This window comes from Arvicola amphibius, chromosome 1 (genome assembly GCF_903992535.2).
Source record: "Arvicola amphibius chromosome 1, mArvAmp1.2, whole genome shotgun sequence".
Classification (NCBI taxonomy): Eukaryota; Metazoa; Chordata; class Mammalia; order Rodentia; family Cricetidae; genus Arvicola; species Arvicola amphibius.
In genome coordinates this window covers 67,102,726-67,122,236 of record NC_052047.1, presented here as the reverse complement: position 1 = coordinate 67,122,236, position 19,511 = coordinate 67,102,726, and the positions used below count along the sequence as shown (strand labels likewise).

The window sequence follows — 19,511 nt, the reverse complement described above, 5'->3', positions numbered from 1 at the left end:
TTAAAAGCACTGGCTGCTCTTCCAGAGGACCTACGCTTAATTCCCAGTACCCATACGAAAGATCAACACTGTCTGTAACTCCAGTTCTAGGGACTCTGGCGCCCTCACACAAATATACATGCAGGCAATGCACATAAAAAATAAATAAATCTTTAAAAAAAAAAAGAAAGAAAAAGAAATGCCATACATCCTACTATAGAATTTTCAGATATATACCTACATGTGTCTAAGTGACACCAGAAACATCTGTGCATCCATGTTCACTTGTGCGTTATTCGGAACAGCTAAGCAATAACTAGCCTATACGTCCATTAACATAATAAAGAGAATATGCTATATACACACACAAAAAGGACTTTTGTTTGCAAAGAAAAATAAAATTATGCATTTATTTAAAAAATGTTGCTGAATATTCCTTTACAATGTGAAGACGTGTCACTGTGACTGGTTTAATAAAAAGCTGAATGGCCAAAAGCTAGGCAGGAAGAGGTTAGGTGGGACATCTGGGGACAGAGAGGACTTGGAGAGGAAGAAAGGCAGGGTCACAAGCCAGATGCAGAGGATGCAAGATGAGCAGTACAGAGTAAAGGTAACCAAACCATGTAAAAGAACACAGATTAAAAAATATGGGTTAATTTAAGTTTTAAAAACTAGTTAGGGGCTGGGCGGTGGTGGTGCCCGCCTTTAATCCCAGCACTCGGGAGGCAGAGGCAGGCACATCTCTGTGAGTTCGAGGCCAGCCTAGTCTACAAGAGCTAGTTCCAGGGCAAGCTTCAAAACTACAGGGAAACCCTGTCTCTAAAAAACTAACCAACCAACCAACCAACCAACCAACCAACCAACCAACCAACCAACCAACAACAACAAAAACTAGTTAGAAACAAGCCTAAGCTATAGGCCTAGCTTTTATAATTAATATTAAGTCTTTATGTTGTTTTTCTATGAGCTGGCGATCTAAAGAAAAAAAAGCCGACTAAAGAAAAAACATACGTAACTGGAATTCATTACGCAAAATAAGCCAGACTGTCAAAGACAATACCAGACTTTCCCTTGAATGCAGAACACACACGTCACATTACAAATGAGGGCCATAAAACTAAAAAGGAGATGCTGAGAGAGGATGAGACTGTGAGGAATGTGAGTAATGAAATAATAGTCAGAAGGAGGGCTTCCTGGGGGAGCAGGGAGCCAGCTGGGTACAAGAGGGGGTACTGGAGGGGAATGAATGCTAACGGAAGTATAAAGAAACAAATAACCATGCCATGATGAGTCACATTACTCTATATACAAATACAAAATTAATAACAACAACAATGAAGACAGGCTAGTGTATCATTTCTGTTCCCAATTACTTATCTCTATCAACAAGGCTTTCATATCAGGCACACAGTAAAAGAAGTTAAGCCATTCTCATAGTGAACACCACTTAATGTGGGGCACCTGAGACACACAAGCGTTTCTCAAGGCAGCACAAGAGGGTAGTTAATAAAGAAGGTGATAGTGCCGGGCGGTGGTGGCGCAAATCTTTAATCCCAACACTCAGAAATGGTGCGGGAGAATTGTCTGTATTCTGTCAATCATGTTTTAAATAAACGCTGATTGGCCAGGCAGGAAGTATAGGCGGTAAAACCGGACAGGAAGTAGAAATGAAGCAATGAGAACAGGAGAATTCTGGAAAAGGAGAAAGCTGATTCCTCCCACTCCTGCCCAGACCACCAAAGCAACAGGATGTGACCTGACAACTAAAAAAGGTACTGAGCCACATGGCTAACATAGATCAAAAAAATGGATTAATCAAGATGTGAGAGTTAGCCAGTGAGAGGCTAGAGTTAATGGGCCAATCAGCTTATAATTTATGGAGACCTATGTGTGATTTTCTTTGGGGCTAAACAGTTGTGGGGGTCCGGGTGAGACAAACCCCCCACAACAAGCAGGCCCCGTTCGTGTTACACAGAAAGCTGTGAGTTTGAGGCCAGTCTGCTCTACAGAGCAAGTTCCAGGACAGCTAGGGCTGTTACACAGAGAAAACAAGTCTCAAGCCCCATTCCACCCCCCACCCCCCAAAATAAGCATAAGATATTACATATATCTGTAATATCAGCATTTGGAGGCTAAGACAGAAGAATTACGGATTCAAGGCCAACCTGGGCTGTATAGGAAGACCAGTCAGGCAGGTCCTGAGACTTTAGCAAGCACTATTCCCACTGGGGTACGTCCTTGGCCAACAGATAAAACTATCAGAAGCTCCGAAGGTTAATTAATTTAAGTTACTTAAGGGAACCAATGAAAAATTCCCTGGAACTCGGGGCATAAGAACTGAGGTTTGGAGAACTTTGAGGATGATCTTGAACTCTTTTTCCTCCTTTACCATCTCCCAACTGTTGGGATCACAGGAGGGCACCACAATGCCCAACTTAAAATACCCAATATAAAGTATATTCAGGGGCTGGGCATGGTGGGGCACACCTTTAATTCTAGTACTCAGGAGGCAGAGCCAGGCTGATCCCTGTGAGTTTGAGGCCGGCCTGGTCTACAAAACAGGTTCCAGGACAGCCAAGCTGTTACACAGAGAACCCTGTTTCAAAAGACAAAATAAAACAAAAAAGTATATTGGGGAACTAGAGATAAGGCTCAGGTTAAAAACACTTGTCTTACACAGGACCTGGGTTGGTTCCCAACAGCCATACGAATACGATAGCCCATAAACTATACATAATTCCAGTCACAGATCAATGCTATTTTCTGACCTTCAAGGGCTCTAGGCACACAAGTGGTTCACATACATACATACACATACCAATTAAATCAATAAGCCTAAAAAAATTTTTAAAAATAGATTGTTTTTTCTGGTTTGTATGTGGGTTTGTTGTTGTCTTCTTTTTAGACAGAGTCTTATCATGGAACTCCAGCACCTTTCTTTTGCTTATTTTGAGAGAGGACCTTACACTGTAGCTCAGGTTGACTTTGTACCCAAAGCTATTCCTCCTGCTTTGGTCTCTCAATGGTTGAATTCTTACTGAAATTAAAGCTATGATTATGTACATACAATACCTACCATAAGAACAATAAAAATGATCACTGTATTAAAATATCTTGCACTTAAACATTTAACCATATAATCAATGAATTCTTTGGCATAAATTCCTAGAAGTAAAAACATAGCTCGGATTACGTGATCACTTTAAGGACAAGTATGCTTTGCTTGGCAATTTTCCAAGACAGTGAACCCACTTTGCATTAAAAAAGCTCACCTTTTGGGCCGAGGCAGGCCCATTGGGGTAAGGTTGGGATCTGGTTTAGGAATGGTTTTCCGGATGCGAATCTGTGAGACTTTCTTTGGTCTCTTCTCTGGCTCAGCCTGTTTTTAAGGGTTAAAATAAAAATAGGCAAAATGTTAAGTCATTTTAAAATAAAGCCCTTATATTCAAAACATTGCTTCCTCACTTTACAGATAAGCCTGAAAAGTAGCGAATGACAAACTTCCCCTTCCTCCTCTGGGCGTTTTCAGTTACTATACACAGAGTTGAACAGTTCTGAATGAGATAATCAAATCAAAGTCCTCAATCAGCGGAGACAGGTGATGCTATGAACTACAGGACACTATCATTTACTCATCTTCAATGCACAAAGTGACTCTTAGGGCCAAGTCTCTCCATAGCTGTCGCTGAGAAAAGAGGGTCTGGAAAAAATACAGACTAAGATAACCTGCTCCCGCCTGGTGGAGCAGGAGGACAACTTGAATTCAGAAGTTGAAAGGCAGTGAGGAGAAAACAGTTAAGACCCCACATCTTGGAAAAGAAACTGAAATGAAGGTAACAACCCCATAAACTCACCGTCTCCTTTACAGGCCAAGCAGGAAAATTCCTACCTTAGAACTTCCAGCTACTGAGCCAAGGCCAGAGTCAAGTCTACACCGACCCTGTGATGGGAGTTAACAATGGAAATCCCAAAGCCACCGCCACCCAAGACCCTGGTACTTTGCACTTACCTCTTTCTGTTCTGCAGGGCTGCTCTGTGGTCGGGGGCATGCCGCTGACACGTCACCCAGCTCATCAAACCCAGGTACCTGGAACTCAGAGGCTGAGAGCAGGAGCTTGCTGACAGCTGGTTCTGTCACCAGGCAAGCCTTTGGCACCAAGGCAGGGAACACAGGCTCCAGCCTAGCACCATGGAGACAGAATGACGATAAAATCTGTAAGGCGTGCTTTCTCCTTCCAGCATTTCTACTTAGTTTTTCTGTACATGTGCATGTCCTTGTGTGTGTGGAGGCCAAGAAAAAGCTTTAAGACAATGTCTTTCCTCGGCTGTCCCATCCATCTTGTGTTCGAGATGGAGTCTCTCATTAGCCTAAAGATAACCAAGTGGCCTAGGTTGGCTGGCCAGTGAGCCTCAGGACCTGCCTGTCTCTCCCTGCTAGAATCACCAGTGTGTGCCACCTCGCAGGCTACTGATGCGGGTTCTGGGGACGAAACTCAGGTTCTCACGCTCGCAAGGCAGGCAACGAACCTACTGAGAAGTCTGTCACCAGCCTACGTTATTTCTGAGCCACCTGCTTTCTAGTTACTTCCAGACACAACCTGGCTCTACACATGTGCAAAGTTACGAGAATGTGGTCAGTCCTTTCCAGGGGTTAGAGCAGTTTTATAAAGAAATGTGTAACTGAGTGGAGACTGGAGAGGAGAGAGTCAGTGAACAGACAAATGAACGCTGCTCAGATGAGACCAGCCCCGTTCAGGGACCAGGACTGAGGCTGGTGAAGCGGCAGGACTTGGAACAGCTTGAGATACTAGTAAACTGGCTACTGAATTTTGTGCTAAATAAATGGTGCTAATTATACAACCCTATTCCTTGTTATGTGATATAAAATACAACTGAATCTCAGAAGTGTTTAATCTGAGACCTATGAATACTAAGATTAATGAGACAAGAGGTTAAGAGTCGTGACATGCCTGACCCATGCGATCTAAGAACACTAGAATAAATGTTTTCTCCCTGACCTTTCTCACATACCCATCCACACTTGAAGCCGGTGTGCCAAGGCTTACCTCAGGTGACTGCTGTTGGTGCTGTGGACAGCTCCCATGCCTGGAAGAGGCACATTTGGTATGGTGTTGTGGCTGAAGTAAAAAGCACAAGCACAAAGCAGCAGGTTATGCGAGTGGGGCAACAGCAAAGGTTTTGATGCTACCTGAGGCTCTGGAACACGGTGCAGCCAAGAAACAAGAACCACGCTCACGTGCTTGGCCTTGGGCAGGAGAAGGCTAACAGGAGAGTGCTTCCTAATTTAACTGGAGAAAGTATCAAGAAAAGTAGAGGACCATAAAAGAAAGGACAGGAGCAAGAATGACTTTGGGACTTAAACCTTTTAATTAAGTTGGTAAATACACATGTTAAGATTCTTTACAGGGCTGGAGAGATGGCTCAGAGGTTAAAAGCATTGACTGCTCTTCCAGAGGTCATGAGTTCAACTCCCAGCAACCACATGGTGCCTTACAACCATCTGTAATGAGATCTGGTGCCCTCTTCTGGCATTCAGGCAAACATGTAGACAGAACACTATAATAAATAAAATTTTAAAAAAAGTCTAAGCCGGGCGGTGGTGGCGCGCGCCTTTAATCCCAGCACTCGGGAGGCAGAGGCAGGCGGATCTCTGAGTTCGAGGCCAGCCTGGTCTACAAGAGCTAGTTCCAGGACAGGCTCTAGAAACTACAGGGAAACCCTGTCTCGAAAAACCAAAAAAAAAAAAAAAAAAAAAAAAAAAAAGTCTAAGCGTTTTTTTTAAAAAAAAAAAAAAAAAAAAAAAAATTCTTTACAATTTCACACATAAGGAATCATAAGTTGGTCCATACTTAGAAGGGCTGCTGCCAAGCCTGACTGCCTGAGCTCAAACTCTGGCTCACAGAGTGGAAGAATGGACTCCCTAAAACTTTGTTAACCTCCACATTACATCACGACACATGTACGTACATACACGCACACATACAACAAATGTTTCTAAAAATTAGACATAAAACCAAATACAACAACGAAGTATCTATACAAGGAAAAATATTATAAGGTCATGCCTTGTAAGATACTGAGTTTGAAGCCAGTCTAAATAACAGGTGACTCTGTCTCAACAAAATAGAAAACCAGGGCAGACAAGGTGGCTTAGCAGGTAGCAGCGCTTACTGCTCGACAATGCACGTGACAGCCTAGCTGATTTCTGGAACACACACAAAGGTAGAAAGCGAGACCACACCAAAACTGTCCTCTGACTCTCTCTCTCTCTCTCTCTGACACTCTCTCTCTCTCTCTCTCTCTCTCTCTCTCTCTCTCTCTCTCTCACACACACACACACACACACAGTGGGAGGGAAAATACTTTATGGAAATTAAACTGATTTAAGTATTGTTTTCAGGGCTATTAATTTATTTTGCCGGCAATAAGTGAAATGTTTTGTTGCTTTGCTTTTTCAGGAAGGAAAAGTGGTCCATCTATCATCTCTGTTTATTTTGTTTTTTTTGAGACAAGGTGTCTCTGTGTAGCCTTGGCTGTCCTGGAACTCACTCTGTAGACCACGCTGCTGGCCTTGAACTCACTCATCTGACTGCTTTTGCCTCCCCAGTGCTGGGATTAAAAGCATGTGCCACCACATGCAGCTCATAAATAAGTTTAATAAAACAATAAAAAAAAAACTGGGTGGTCGTGGCACATGCCTTTAATCCCAGCACTTGAGAGACAGAGACAGGAGGATCTCTGTGAGTTCAAGGACAGCCTGGTCTACAAAGTGAGTTCCAAAACAGGCTCCAAAGCTATAGAGAAATCCTGTCTCAAAAAACAAAACAAAGCAAAATTAAGTGAGCTTAGGCATATGATTTTAAGTCACTTTTGGAGTCAGTGAGTAGAGTCCATAGCAACACTACCCACCTGAAATACCTTCCACCTGAAATAAAACAACATCCCAAGTTCTTGGTTACATATGTGTAAAACTCCACATATAGAAAGTGAGGAGGAAAACTGTCTTAGGAAGTAGAAAGCGTTCTGGAAGGGAAAAGGAGCGAAGGCTCACATCCTGAAGACAACACAGTATGTAAAGAACGAACAGTGAAGGGTGGTCAGGGCTGGACCCCAGCACTTGGGAGGGTGGAGGATCCGGAGTTGGGGCTGCTGTAGTAAGGCAGAGGTCATCATTAGCTACCAGAAAGAAAGAGAAAGAGTGGGGATGGAGGGGATACAACACAGATTAAAGCTGTGTTCCACAGATCTGTGGCACAGAGCAATTAATGACAACTTACATACTAGCGGCAGACCAAAATATTAAACAATACAAGCAGCATGCCACCAAGTGAAACAATCTGATACTTTTTTAGTTTATTTATTTTGGTTTTTGGTTCCCTCTGTGTAGCCCTGGCTGTCCTGAAACTCATTTGTAGACCTGGCTGGCCTCAAATTTATAAAGATTCACCTATCTCTGCCTCCCAAGTGCTGGGATTAAAGGTGTGCACCACAGCCCAGCATTATTTAAAAATTTTTTTGAGAATGTTTATTTTCTATGTATTTGTGAGCTCACTATGTGTATATTATGACATGTGTGTGAAGGCCAAAGGACAACTTCTCATTTTTCTCCTTCACTATGGGGGTTCCAGGAATCCAACTCAGGTTGTCAGACTTGGTGGTTTCCTCACTGGACCATCTTGCCAGGAGGTACCCCATCCGTCCTTCTGTCTGTCCGTCCATCCATCTGTCTATCTATTTATGAATTTAATAATTTTACATAACTAGTTGTAGTGGTGCACACATTTAGTCCTAACACTTGAGAGGCAGAGGCAGGTGGACCTCTGTGAGTTCTGGGCCAGCCTGGTCTATAGAGAATGAGTTTCAAGACAGCCAGTGCTATAGAAAACCTGCCTTGAAAAACAGAAAAAGAAAGAAAGAAAGAAAGAAAGAAAGAAAGAAAGAAAGAAAGAAAGAAAGAAAGAAAGAAAGACAGACAGAGCAGGGGAGGGAGGGAGGGAGGGAGAGAGAGTGAGAGTGGGAGAGAGAGGAGGAGAGGGGGAGGGAGAAGAAAAGAAAAAGAAAAGATTGATTTACATATATGGGTGTTTGCCTACATGTATGTATGTGAATCAAATGTATGCAGTGCCTACAGAAGCCAGACAAAGGTGTTAGCTATATCCTTGATAACTGGAGTTACAGGACTGGAGTTGAGAGAAACCAAATTGGAATCCTTGTAACTGCTGCTTTAACGTGTTTTTGAGACAACAGCTAACTCCTTAGCCCAAACTGGTCTTGAACTGGTCTTATAATCTTCTTGCCTCAGCAGCTTGGCTTTGAAATACCAGGTTTTGGATGGGTTTGATTTGATCTGAAACATTACTGCTAAAAATTTCAAATGTAGCTGGGCAGTGATAGCATAGACCTTTAATCCCAGCATTTGGGAGGCAGACACAGGCGGATCTCTGTGAGTTCGAGGTCAGCCTGGCCTACAAAGTGAGTTCCAGGACAGCCTGGGCTACACAGAGAAACCCTGTCTAGAAAAACCAAAAGTAAATGGATAAACAAATAAAAAAAAAAATTCAACTGTAGCAACGGCAAGAGATAATTAATAAGGACAGTTTCTATTCATCTAAAGAATTTCAGTAGAAAAATTTATCTAAGACAATTCTTTGAAGGCTGTTTTCATGTAGGGGGTTGAACCAGCATCTTAACTCATGCTAAGCATGTACTCCACATAAGCTATACTCTCATCTCCTAGAAACTCTAATAACAGGAAATTTTAAACCTTAAGTTCCTACCCCCTTTTCTCTCTAAGCTGGACTGAACCTAGGGTCTTATACTAACAACAACAAAAAAAATTCTACCACTAAGCTACACCCTGGTCCAGTCCTCTCCTATTTTCATTTAGAAGATTCAATAATAATCATCAAATTGTTCTCCTTAACTCCAACAGTGAAACCGTAAGAACTTCTGTCCACTTCACTATAAATTTTAAGTTCCCAAAGCATCCCAGGGCATGGAATGTGAACCCCTGAAGCATGACGGCTCATACTTGCAATCCAAGATGTTCTTGAGTTCCAGGCCAGCCTGAGACAGTGCCACAAATAAACAACAATGGAAGATGGTGGCATACACTGGGCACTGTGGTATATAAATTTAATCCCAGCACATGAGAGGCAGGGCAGACCAGACTGGTCTATATAGTGAGTTCCACAACAGCAGTTACATACAGACACTGTCTCAAGGGGGGAAAAAAAGATTATGGCACGAGGAGCAAAACTGGAAAAATAGTGCAAGATACCAGACGATGCTATGGGCAAATTAGGGGCTCTGTAGCCAAGAATTACTGTTCCACTCTCTCAAGGTAAACAAGCGTAAACATAGGAAGCCCCTAGCAGACAGCCCTGCATTTCCAGCACCTGCCGCCTCTCCTTTTCCCATCGGCAGGAGACAAACATGGAATACGCTGAAAGAAGAGATGACGAGCTCTTACCTGCTCAAGATGCTCAGGCTCTCCTGCTGCTTGCTGTGAGTGGAATGAAGAGCGGGCAATTGGAAGGTATAGGAGGGTCCATGCTGGCTCCAAATGGACAACACTCGGCCCAATGAGTAGGGCAGAGAGCAGAAGACCTTGTCTGCTAGAGAGGCTGGAGACCTTAACCCTTTTAAGCCCTGTGTAAACTGGGTCAAGAAGAGCCTCTGCATGGCAGGCATGTGATTGGTGAAGCTCCGTCTTTTTGTCCAGATTCGGTAACATCCCGGTGAACAAAGTGCTAGAAGTGTGTGAAGGCCAAGGACTGAGCAGTCTGCTCCGGTCTGGACTACGGCAGTGCCTCCATAGTCTTGGAGAGGAGCTGCAGTCTGCGGAGGAGCCTGAGTGTGTGTCTGACGACAGAGGCCAGTATCTTCCCTGAATGTAGCCATCCCAGGGCAACCGTGGGACATGAAGAAAGAAAAGGTCCACTTGGGAGGTGGAGATGAGCACTGGGAGGTCTCTGCTAAGGCAAGCCTCGACGGAGCACAGTGCTCAGGAAAAGTCCTGGAGGACTCAACCATGCAACTGGATGCTGATTTCACATGGAAGGAAAATGGGAAGATTTTGGTACCAAACAGCAGTGATGGCATCTTGTTGCTCAGATCTATGAAGCTCATTTTGACAGCTTCAAGAGAATAAAGTGCCAAGGGCTTACTGTTAGACCTCCTATCCCGTCCAGTAGCTGCCAAACATGGGTCCAGCTGCATTGCGTTATATGAAAATCCATCTAGGAGCTTTTTATATCTGAGGCGCTTGTAGCTTTTAGCCAAAGGAACAAGGGAAGAGGAATACCGCTGATATCTGAGTTTCTGGGGCTTTGTAGCCAGAACCAGTTTGGAGGCAAGGACAGACAGCTTGTTTAGTAAGGCTGATTCTTTGGTAGGCTTCCTACAACTCGGGCTCAAGGGATGGCACAGAGTAGCCTTTGGCTTTGGTATGTGGCTACACAAGCTCTTGCTAGGTACTGCTTCAGGTTCCAATGGTGCGGCAGGCACGGCACACGGGCTGAGAAGTCTGTGTATTTTTGTGGGAATGGGATTAGAGGAACTCTTTCCACAATCAGAATTTCTAACTTTAGTTATTTTTCTCTGCACAGTGACTAGCTCTGGGCAGGAAATTCTCTTACATGTCCGATGAGGTTGCTTCTTTACGGGAAGCAATCTTTGCTGATGTGACAGAGTCACAAAGGCACCATGGATCTGACCACCTCTAGCAGCGCTAGGATCCCGTTTTTTCCAAGAAGTACCAGGAAGCCGAGGACCTGTGCATAAGGTGTCTTTCTTTAACAGGTGACATAAGCTTTCTTCTTTTAGGTCTTCCAACCTCTGAAGCTGTCTAGCCATTTTTTTCTTGGTTGGCTTTCTTAGGGTGACTTCTTCCATTATGATGGACTCACTCTGGACAGTCACAGGTTTCTTACTTTGCATCTCATCTGACAGCATGTTCATTGACGCGTGTTGTTCCAGCAGTGCATGTGTACCCTTTTGATACGGATTTTCGTCCTTTGGCACAGCACGCTCAACTCTCTGGATTTGTGGGCTTTTAGCAACATCTTGCACACTCTGGCATTTCAAATGGGTCTTATAACTCTTAGGAAAATTAACACGACTGTCTCTGGTAATGGTCTCCTCGGACCCCTCCCCAACAGGTAAGTGACCCAGTGGCTCCTTCTGATGTTCTTCAGTTTCTTCTTTATTCTGTTTAATTGCTGTTACCATTATCAAAGGCAAACACTTATCTATGGAATTCTCATGCGAATGACAAGCTTTGCAAACACTGGTGTCTACACTGACATGCGTGCCATCTCCTTCACTAGCGTTACCTATATTCGCTGGTATTCCTTCTTTCATGTCAGACTGGACTGTGCAATTCTTGATATTTTCATGAAGGATTTCACCATCTTTGGGCTTAAAGAGATGCTTCAATTTAGGCTTTTCACCAAGAACACCAGCTGGTGAATGTTTTTGAGAAGAAAGATGGGACTGTGCCATCTCAATAGAACCTCGGCACCTAGAAGATTTGGAGTCTTTTGAGGATAATCCAAAGGTTTTCTTCTCACCAAACTCAGAATTTGCTTCTATTCTCAGTCCTTCTATCACAGATTTTCCTTTCCCTTGATTCTCACAATGAATATAATTTAAAGACACACCTCCTTTATCCAGCGCTCTTACATTTGGCTCTTGATTGGTAATACATTCTACTTCATGATCCGTGGCAGAGTCTGGACACTCCTCCATTTCATAGTCTTTTAGAAATCCGCATATTGTTTCTTCACGTGATTTCAGTATTTCAGGGCAGTCTACTGTAGAAGCAGCAGCACTCGAGAGTCCCGAGTCCTGGTCAGTTGTTCCTATAAACACAACATTCAGTTCTCCTCGAAGAGGTGCGGTGGTCCTTAAGGACTCATGGTATGCCAGTCTATCTCGCCTTGTAGAATGACCAGCTGGACTAGATGCGTCCAGCACAGCCTCTGCAGGCTCACCTGTGCAGTCAGGACATACCACATCTAGCACACTGTATACCAGTGCTTCCGAGCCAGGGATATTTTCAAAGGCTCCTTTGGAATCGCTTTTCTCTAAACTACCACAAATCACAGGGTTTTCACTGCCTGAACTGACTAGCAAATCCTTTTCCTTGTGGCTGACCTCAGGGACAGTTTTTCGGGGGTCACCACTTAGTCCTTCCTGAGCTGGCTTACCTTCACTTCTGCATTTGTCTGGACTATTTTGGTTTCTCTGACAGTCAGAGACTTCACCTGCTTTTTGGTCAAGACTTTGAGCTGCTTGGTACATGGCTTTAAAATGAGATGAAATAACATTCAGAGACTGGTCCGCTAGTGTGTCAGGACTTGGAATGTTTGTAGATTGGCTCGGCTTCTGTGTATCACAAGGAGAGGTGCTGTGGCTGTAAACTGCAGTGCATCTGTGTCTACCCTGCTTCCTTCCACCCAGGACTTCCTCACTGCGTTCCACATGGCTGGAGGCGGGAGTGGTTGTGTTCAACAAAACTCTACTACCTGCCACACCTGTTGCCATTTCACTTCTAACCTTGCCTCCTAGAACGCTGCTCTGAGTCTTCTGCCCAGCAGGTTCACTCTCCAAAAAGGTGCTATTTTCCACCAAGTCTTCTGATCTTTGGAAGCAGTGCCTGCTAGAATGCCGTGCATTTCCACAGTTTACTTTACAGTTGCTGGCTTTCAGGGTATCTTTTCCGGGTCCAAGAGCAGCACAAGCAGAGCACATGTTCTCTTTAGACGCATTTCTTGTTATGCATTGACAGCTGGAGATATCCTGAGACTGAACATTTTGACATTCTGTGACAAAGGAAAAGCCAGCTGTTTCTTTCACACTTGAGAGGAACGGGGAGTATAGATCTTTGATACCTGAATCAGTCATTTCTTTCTGCCCTTCTGGGCTTATTGTGAGATTCACGGTGTGGCTGCAGGAAGAGGCCTCACAAGTTCTGTCACCTTGTGCAGATGTGACTTCCAAGTTTGTCTCAGCAGGAATGGTTTGAGTATTGGTGGTAAGATTTGCTCCGTTCTTGAGAGAATGACAGCTCTGTTGAGCATCTCTGCATGTTGCTGAAGGCATCTCTCTGTTTAGATTTAGCAGAGAGTCAGTTGGTAATGTTACATGCTCTTGAGAATTAAGGGACACTTGTTGATTTAAAACACATTCATGTTCTAGTTTGTGTTCAACCAGTTCACTGTTACAAGAAAGTTCACGTATCTCACAGGCAGTGATTGGTTCATCTAAACGGGCAATGTTGTCAAGTGAGTCCTGCACATGCTTTTCTGAAGCAGGTCTGCAAACAAACTCTGGACATGGTGGTAATTTTGCAGGACTTTTCTTGGGTTTTGATATCTCATTATGTTCAGAACTTAGTGGATCTGCTGGTATCAAACTCTGAGGGGATTTTCTTCCAGACAGAAATTCACTGCATGCTGCTTTAGTTGGCAGAGAGTCACCCAGATTTCTCTGGGCGCTGACTACAGACTTAGAGTCTTTACTGTAAATCTTTTCACTCAGTGCACTGGAGTTTACTGGGTTTTGTTCTGGTTCTTCAGCGTGCACCAACAAGGGAAACCCGCTTTCCTCAGAGTGTCTCTCAGGATGGTTCACATCAGTGACAGTTTTTCTATGGTCCTCAGAGTTTACCAAATTACCTTGAAAGTTTAAAGTCTTTTTCAGATCGTTCTTTTTAAACATTATTTCTGTGGCTTCAGTAAAAGAATTAGGCATAGAACTACAGATCTCTGCACAGGAACTTGCCTGAGTGCAGTAGTTGCTGTGGTTACTGGGTCCCAGAGTCTGCTCTTGTTCTGTGGCACTGACAAGGAGACCCCCTCTCTCACTGCTGGACCTCTGGTTCTCTTCCTTTCTTTCTTCTCCACAAGAGAAGTTCTTGCTTTGATCAACCTCTTTTATTTTTTCAGCAGATTCCTTTACCAAAGCATTGCTTTCAAACGCACGTTTTTCTAAGGATTTTGGGCCAGATGAATATGATGTAAGATATAAAATTTTAGAATTTTCTTCGGCGGGTTTTATAGACTCTTCACTCCCTGCAGTGGTGGAACTGTCCTGTGCAGAACCGGGGTTTTCCCTACAGTGGTTGAAAATCCGTTGGTGACTGTCATCTGCTTTACAAACAAGGTTTAAGTTACACAACTCTTTCTTTCCTTTGTTCATTGTGGAAACAGCACAGATCCCTGGTGATGACAATCAAAAAAGACAATTAGTAATGTTCCACATGGTTTTCTTTAAGAGCACTTTATTAATTCAGGGTCCACGAGACTGAAGGTTCTAGGGTAACTAAAGCATAAGGCGGGGGTCATGATTTTATCCACTCCTGGTGCTCACTGCACCCAGCTGACGGATGCTGACTCACAGTCATTATCATCCCAGAGTACCACTGGTTTGCATACCTTGTATGTTTTCAATGGGTTCTGGCAGAGGTCCAGTTGTACTGTGTACATTTCCTTTTACAGAAGAGAAACTCAAATCAGATGTAATTTGAAAAATAAAAATAAAAAAGCTGTCCCAGCTAAAGTAAATTTCATCATGCATCAACAGCAACAACAGAAAACTCAACTCAGAAAAGATAATCAAAAAGCTCAGTAAGCCATACCAGCGTTTTGCTTCTTTGCAAACTATAAAAATGAGTCCCCCAAAAGCAGCCAATTTTGGAAAAATAAAAAACACTGTTCTCAACATGTTACTTGGTATCACAGATGATACTATATAACTGAGTAACAGAAAATGTGAGCATGATTCATTCAGTCTTACAAACACCATTTTCAGGCAGATCTCTGCAAGTTCAAGGTCAGCCTGGTCTGCAGGGTGAGTTCTGATACAGAGCTACACAGAGAAACCCTGTGTTGAAAAACTATTTTAAAAAAAAGTTGCCGGCCAGGCGGCGGTGGCGCACGCCTTTAATCCCAACACTCGGGAGGCAGAGGCAGGCGGATCTCTGTGAGTTCGAGGCCAGCCTGGTCTACAAGAGCTAGTTCCAGGACAGGCTCCAAAGCTACAGAGAAACCCTGTCTCGAAAAACCAAAAAAAAAAAAAAAAAAAAAAAAGCTGCCATTTTAAAACACCACTAGCAGGCCCTTGTAGTTCAAATTTGCAACACCAGCTAGTTAGGGGCTGAGGCAGGTCAGCAAGACCACTGAATGTCAAGAGCCACAACGTGTGTTCCACGTCAGCCCAGGCACCACAAAAACAAGCAAACAAAAAACTGAAAGAGGGCTGGAGAGACAGCTCAGTGGTTAAGAACATTGTCTGCTCTTCCAGAGGACCCAGGTTCAATCCCCAGTACCCACATGACAACTCACATCTGTATGTAAGTCCAGTTCTAGGGGATCTAATGCCCTCACACAGACATGCATGCACATAAAATAATGCACACAAAATAAAATTTTACAGCACACACCTTTAATCCCAGCACTTGGGAGGCAGAGGCAGGTGGATCTCTGTGAGTTCGAGGCCAGCCTGGTCTACAGAGCAAGTTCCCTAGGACAGCCAGGATACAGAGAGAAACCCTGTCTAAAAAAACAGGAGGGGAAAAAAAGGCTGAACAGAGGGCTAGGACTAAAGCTCCATGGTAGAGTACTTGCCTAGCAAGCACAAGGAGCTAGGTATTATAAAACTACTTATCTAGCTAGCTAGCTCGCTCTAGTAAACTGTAATTCCAACAATCTTTTCATTCAATGATCATTTTATTACCTGAAATTAGATATATTATAGATAAAATTGCTCTTTGAAAAGGAACAGTCGGAGCTGGGATTGCAGCTCAGTGGTCGAGCTCATGCCTAGCATTAGTGAAATCACAGGTTCAATCCCCAGCATGACCAAAAACAAGTAAGAAAAAAGAAAAAGAACAGTTATGTGGAGAACTTTATTTAAGGTTAATCTACAAGCTGAATGGTCCTAAATCCAATGACTTATAATAATTGCCTTGCTGAACCAGATGGTGGTGGCACACGCCTTTAATCCTAGCACTCGTGAGGCAGAGGCAGGTGGATCTCTTGAGTTCTGGGATAGTCAGCTACAGAGAAACCCTGTCTAGAAAAACAAATAACGAAAAAGAAAAGAAAAGAAAAGAATAAACAACCAGTTCCCTTTCTGTAAGGTTGGGCTGATCATTACTGAAGCTGAGTAACAGGAACACGGAAGTTTAGTTCATTCCTTTCAGTTCTAAGTTAGTGTGAAGACTGCCATTATGAAAGTGAGAAAGCAAGGGAACAAGCAACAAAACCCACCTTTTGTGCGGAATGTGAACACAATGACAGGCACTCCTGTGATGCCAGCAGGAGGGAGCCAGGAAGCCAGCACAAATTCAAGGCCGGCCAGAACTATGAAGCTCCGCAACTCCAGCGTGCGTCCTTCTCTGAGCCTCAGTTTCTTTTGTAGAAAGCATGGTAAATACACTCACCTCAGTGCTGTATGGAAATTAACTATCACACACAAACACTGCCTGTACAGTACTTGCAGTATTAGGAGAACTGCCTGTCTTTTCTCTTTGATTCTTTATCTAACGGGACATGAGACAGTTAAAATGGTATCTAAGTGTAGAACACCATTTAAAAACATTAGGAGTATGGGCTACAGGGAAAACTTGGTGTTTGTTAACTGGGTATTAACAATCGAACCCAGAATTGCACACACAATTAGCTCTGCCATTAAACGACACCCCAAGACCTCTAGGATGGATGGATAAAAATGTACCAGATGTTTAGCATAAATATCAATTACTAACAATGGCTACCTCCAATTCCCCAAGCAGTACTAAGTATTGTGGAATAATCCAATTTCATATCATCCGAAACAATAATCTACTCATAAATGTCTCAGCCTGAGCACTCCTCATGATTTTATTTCATCTTTCTATGGGATGCTATACAAATCATTAAATCATATGTTTAGCATCAAAGTAGCTATACCCTCTTACTATCCAGGAACAATGAGAAATTCTTCATCCACCCCCAACCTGATGTAGTTTTCCTCTGTGTGAGGCAATGAAGTTCAGATTTGCTGAAGCACATCCATTCTCCACTTTATCAAGAATCTTAGGAAGGGGCGGGGGAGCAGCGATTTTCAAGTAGTAATGGCAAAAGGTGCATGGGGAAAGCGGTTTGTACACAGCTAAATAGAAAACAATACTCTGACCCATTAAGGTGATTTGTTTTTATGCACATACATTTCAACATTTCACAAGACTTTAAAGCAGAATTTAAGACAATTTTTTAGCATTTATTTGTTTGTTTATTTTGCGTATGTGAGTGTTTTGCCTGAATGTATATACATAAGTACACGTTTGTGCCCAAGAAGGCCAGCAGAAAGCATGGAATCCTCTAGAACTGGAGTTATAGATGGTTATCAGCCACTGTGTAGGTTCTGGGAACTACACCTGGGTCCTCTGCAGATTAGCCAGTTCTCCTAACCACTGAACAATCTTTATTTTTTTTTAAGATTTATTTATTTTACACTATCCTGCCTGTAGGCCAGAATAAGGCACCAGACCCCATTACAGATGGTTGTGAGCCACCATGTGGTTGCTGGGAATTGAACTCAGGACCTGTGGAAGAGCAGTCAGTGCTCTTAACCGCTGAGCCATCTCTCCAGCCCCCCATCTCTATTTTTTTAAAAGAGTTTAAAGCGTGAAAAAGGAGAATAACTGTGCAGTGGTCCAAAACCAACAAACACTAATGCATGTTGACAGCATGTGTCCTCTTTGATACGATGTAATAAAAAATTACACTTTATGTTCTCAAAAAACAAACAAAACAAAACAAAAAAAATGCCAGATAGTAGTGGCTCATGCCCTTTAATCCCAGCACTTGGCAGGCAGAGGCAGGCGGATCTCTGTGAGTTTGAGACCAGCCTGGTCTACAGAGAGAGTTCCAGGACAGGCTCCATAGCCACTGAGAAACCCTGTCTCGGAAAGTGAAAAACAACAACAAACAATATAGGTTCATAATCCTCCTGCCTCAGTCTCCAGACTGAGACTATAATTGAGTAACACAGCACCTCCTGAAGGTGACTGTTGATATTACTGATGGGCTCTTTCACTTCTACATCCACAGTCTACAATATACCCCCAAACACCAACATTGTCACAAACTGGAGAATCCTAAAATGACATCAAACACCAACATTGTCACAAACTGGAGAATCCTAAAATGACATGAGGATCAAATGGGATCCTCGAACAGAAAAAGTTATTTAGTACAGTAATCTGAATAAAGGGTTAATAATCATTTATTGATACTGCCTTTTAACGACTAAAAACATAGTATATTACCTCAAGATCTGAATTAATAACCTCGTCTTGCTGCTGTGACAAACGCCTGGCACAGACAACTTAAAGAAGGAAGGAAGAAAGGAATGAGTGCCCAGTTCCACCATAGTGGGAAGGAAACGTGTGGTGGGAAAAGTGGAGGTGGCTGCTCAAACTGAATCCAGTCAAGAAGCAGTGAATGGTAAGTGCTTGTACTCGGTTCTGCACATTCTCCTTTTCATTAAGATGTGGACTCTATCCCAAGAATGGTAGTAACCACAAGTAGAGTGGGTTTCCTGCTTCAGTTAGTATAATTTAGATAATGCTTCATGGATATCCCCATATTTGTTTCCATGGTGATTCTAAATCCCATAAAATTAATTATCAAAATTATCTTAGTTACTTTACTATTGCTGTGATGAGATACCACAATCAAGGCAACAAATATAGAAGAGAGTTTATTGTGGCTTACAGCTTCAGAGGGTGAGCCCATAAACATAATGGCTGGGAACATGGCAGCAGGCAGGCAGGCGGGCATGGTGCTGGAGTAGTAGCTGAGACCGTACATCCCTATCTACTAGTAGGAGGCAGAGAGAGACTGAGCTAACTGGGAAGGGCCTGGGTTTTTGAAACCTTAAAGTCCATCTTCGGTGACATAACTCTTCCATTAAAGTTACACCTCCTAATCCTTCCCAAACAGTTCCCCTAACTAGGAACCAAGCGTTTAAATACACGAGCCCCTATAGGGCCAATATCATTCAGACCGCCACACTATCACACTATCCGTGCACACATGCACTGTAGAACAGGCTCAACTTCTCTGTGAATCTAACGTAGCTCAGCACCAATTCAAGAAATAAGCATTCACCAGTCAGTGGTAGTAAACACCTTTAATTCCAGCACTCAGGAGGCAGAGGCAGGTGGATCTCTGTAAGTTCGTGGACAGCATTGTCTACGGAGCAAGTTCCAGGACAGCCAGGGCTACACAGAGAAATCCTATCTTGAATCGTCAACCCCCAAAAAAGCATCCTAGCAAAGATATGTAATTGGAAAATAAATACATAAAAATGCCAGAGATGACTCAGCAGTTAAGAGCACTCATTGGCTGTTCCTGAAGAGGACCCAGGTTCAGTTTCCCACACCAAAAGGCAGCTCACAACTAACTCTAAGTCCAGGGAATCTTAACCTGTCTTCTGGATTCTCTGGCACCAGGCAT

The 19,511-nt window shown here is 43.2% G+C and overlaps 1 protein-coding gene across 3 annotated transcripts in view; it reads right to left on the bottom strand.

Moving 5' to 3' along the window:
• Prr14l (proline rich 14 like) overlaps positions 1-19,511 on the bottom strand; it is a 74,393-nt gene that overhangs the window by 29,909 nt on the left and 24,973 nt on the right. For all 3 annotated transcript variants that reach the window (XM_038348211.1, XM_038348227.1, XM_038348219.1), the window contains exons 4-8: positions 14,442-14,495; positions 9,473-14,225; positions 5,046-5,117; positions 3,989-4,160; positions 3,252-3,358 (exon numbers count right to left, since the gene is read on the bottom strand). In XM_038348211.1, the coding sequence (XP_038204139.1) occupies positions 3,252-3,358; positions 3,989-4,160; positions 5,046-5,117; positions 9,473-14,225; positions 14,442-14,495 (5,158 nt within the window). The remainder of the gene's footprint in view (positions 1-3,251; positions 3,359-3,988; positions 4,161-5,045; positions 5,118-9,472; positions 14,226-14,441; positions 14,496-19,511) is intronic.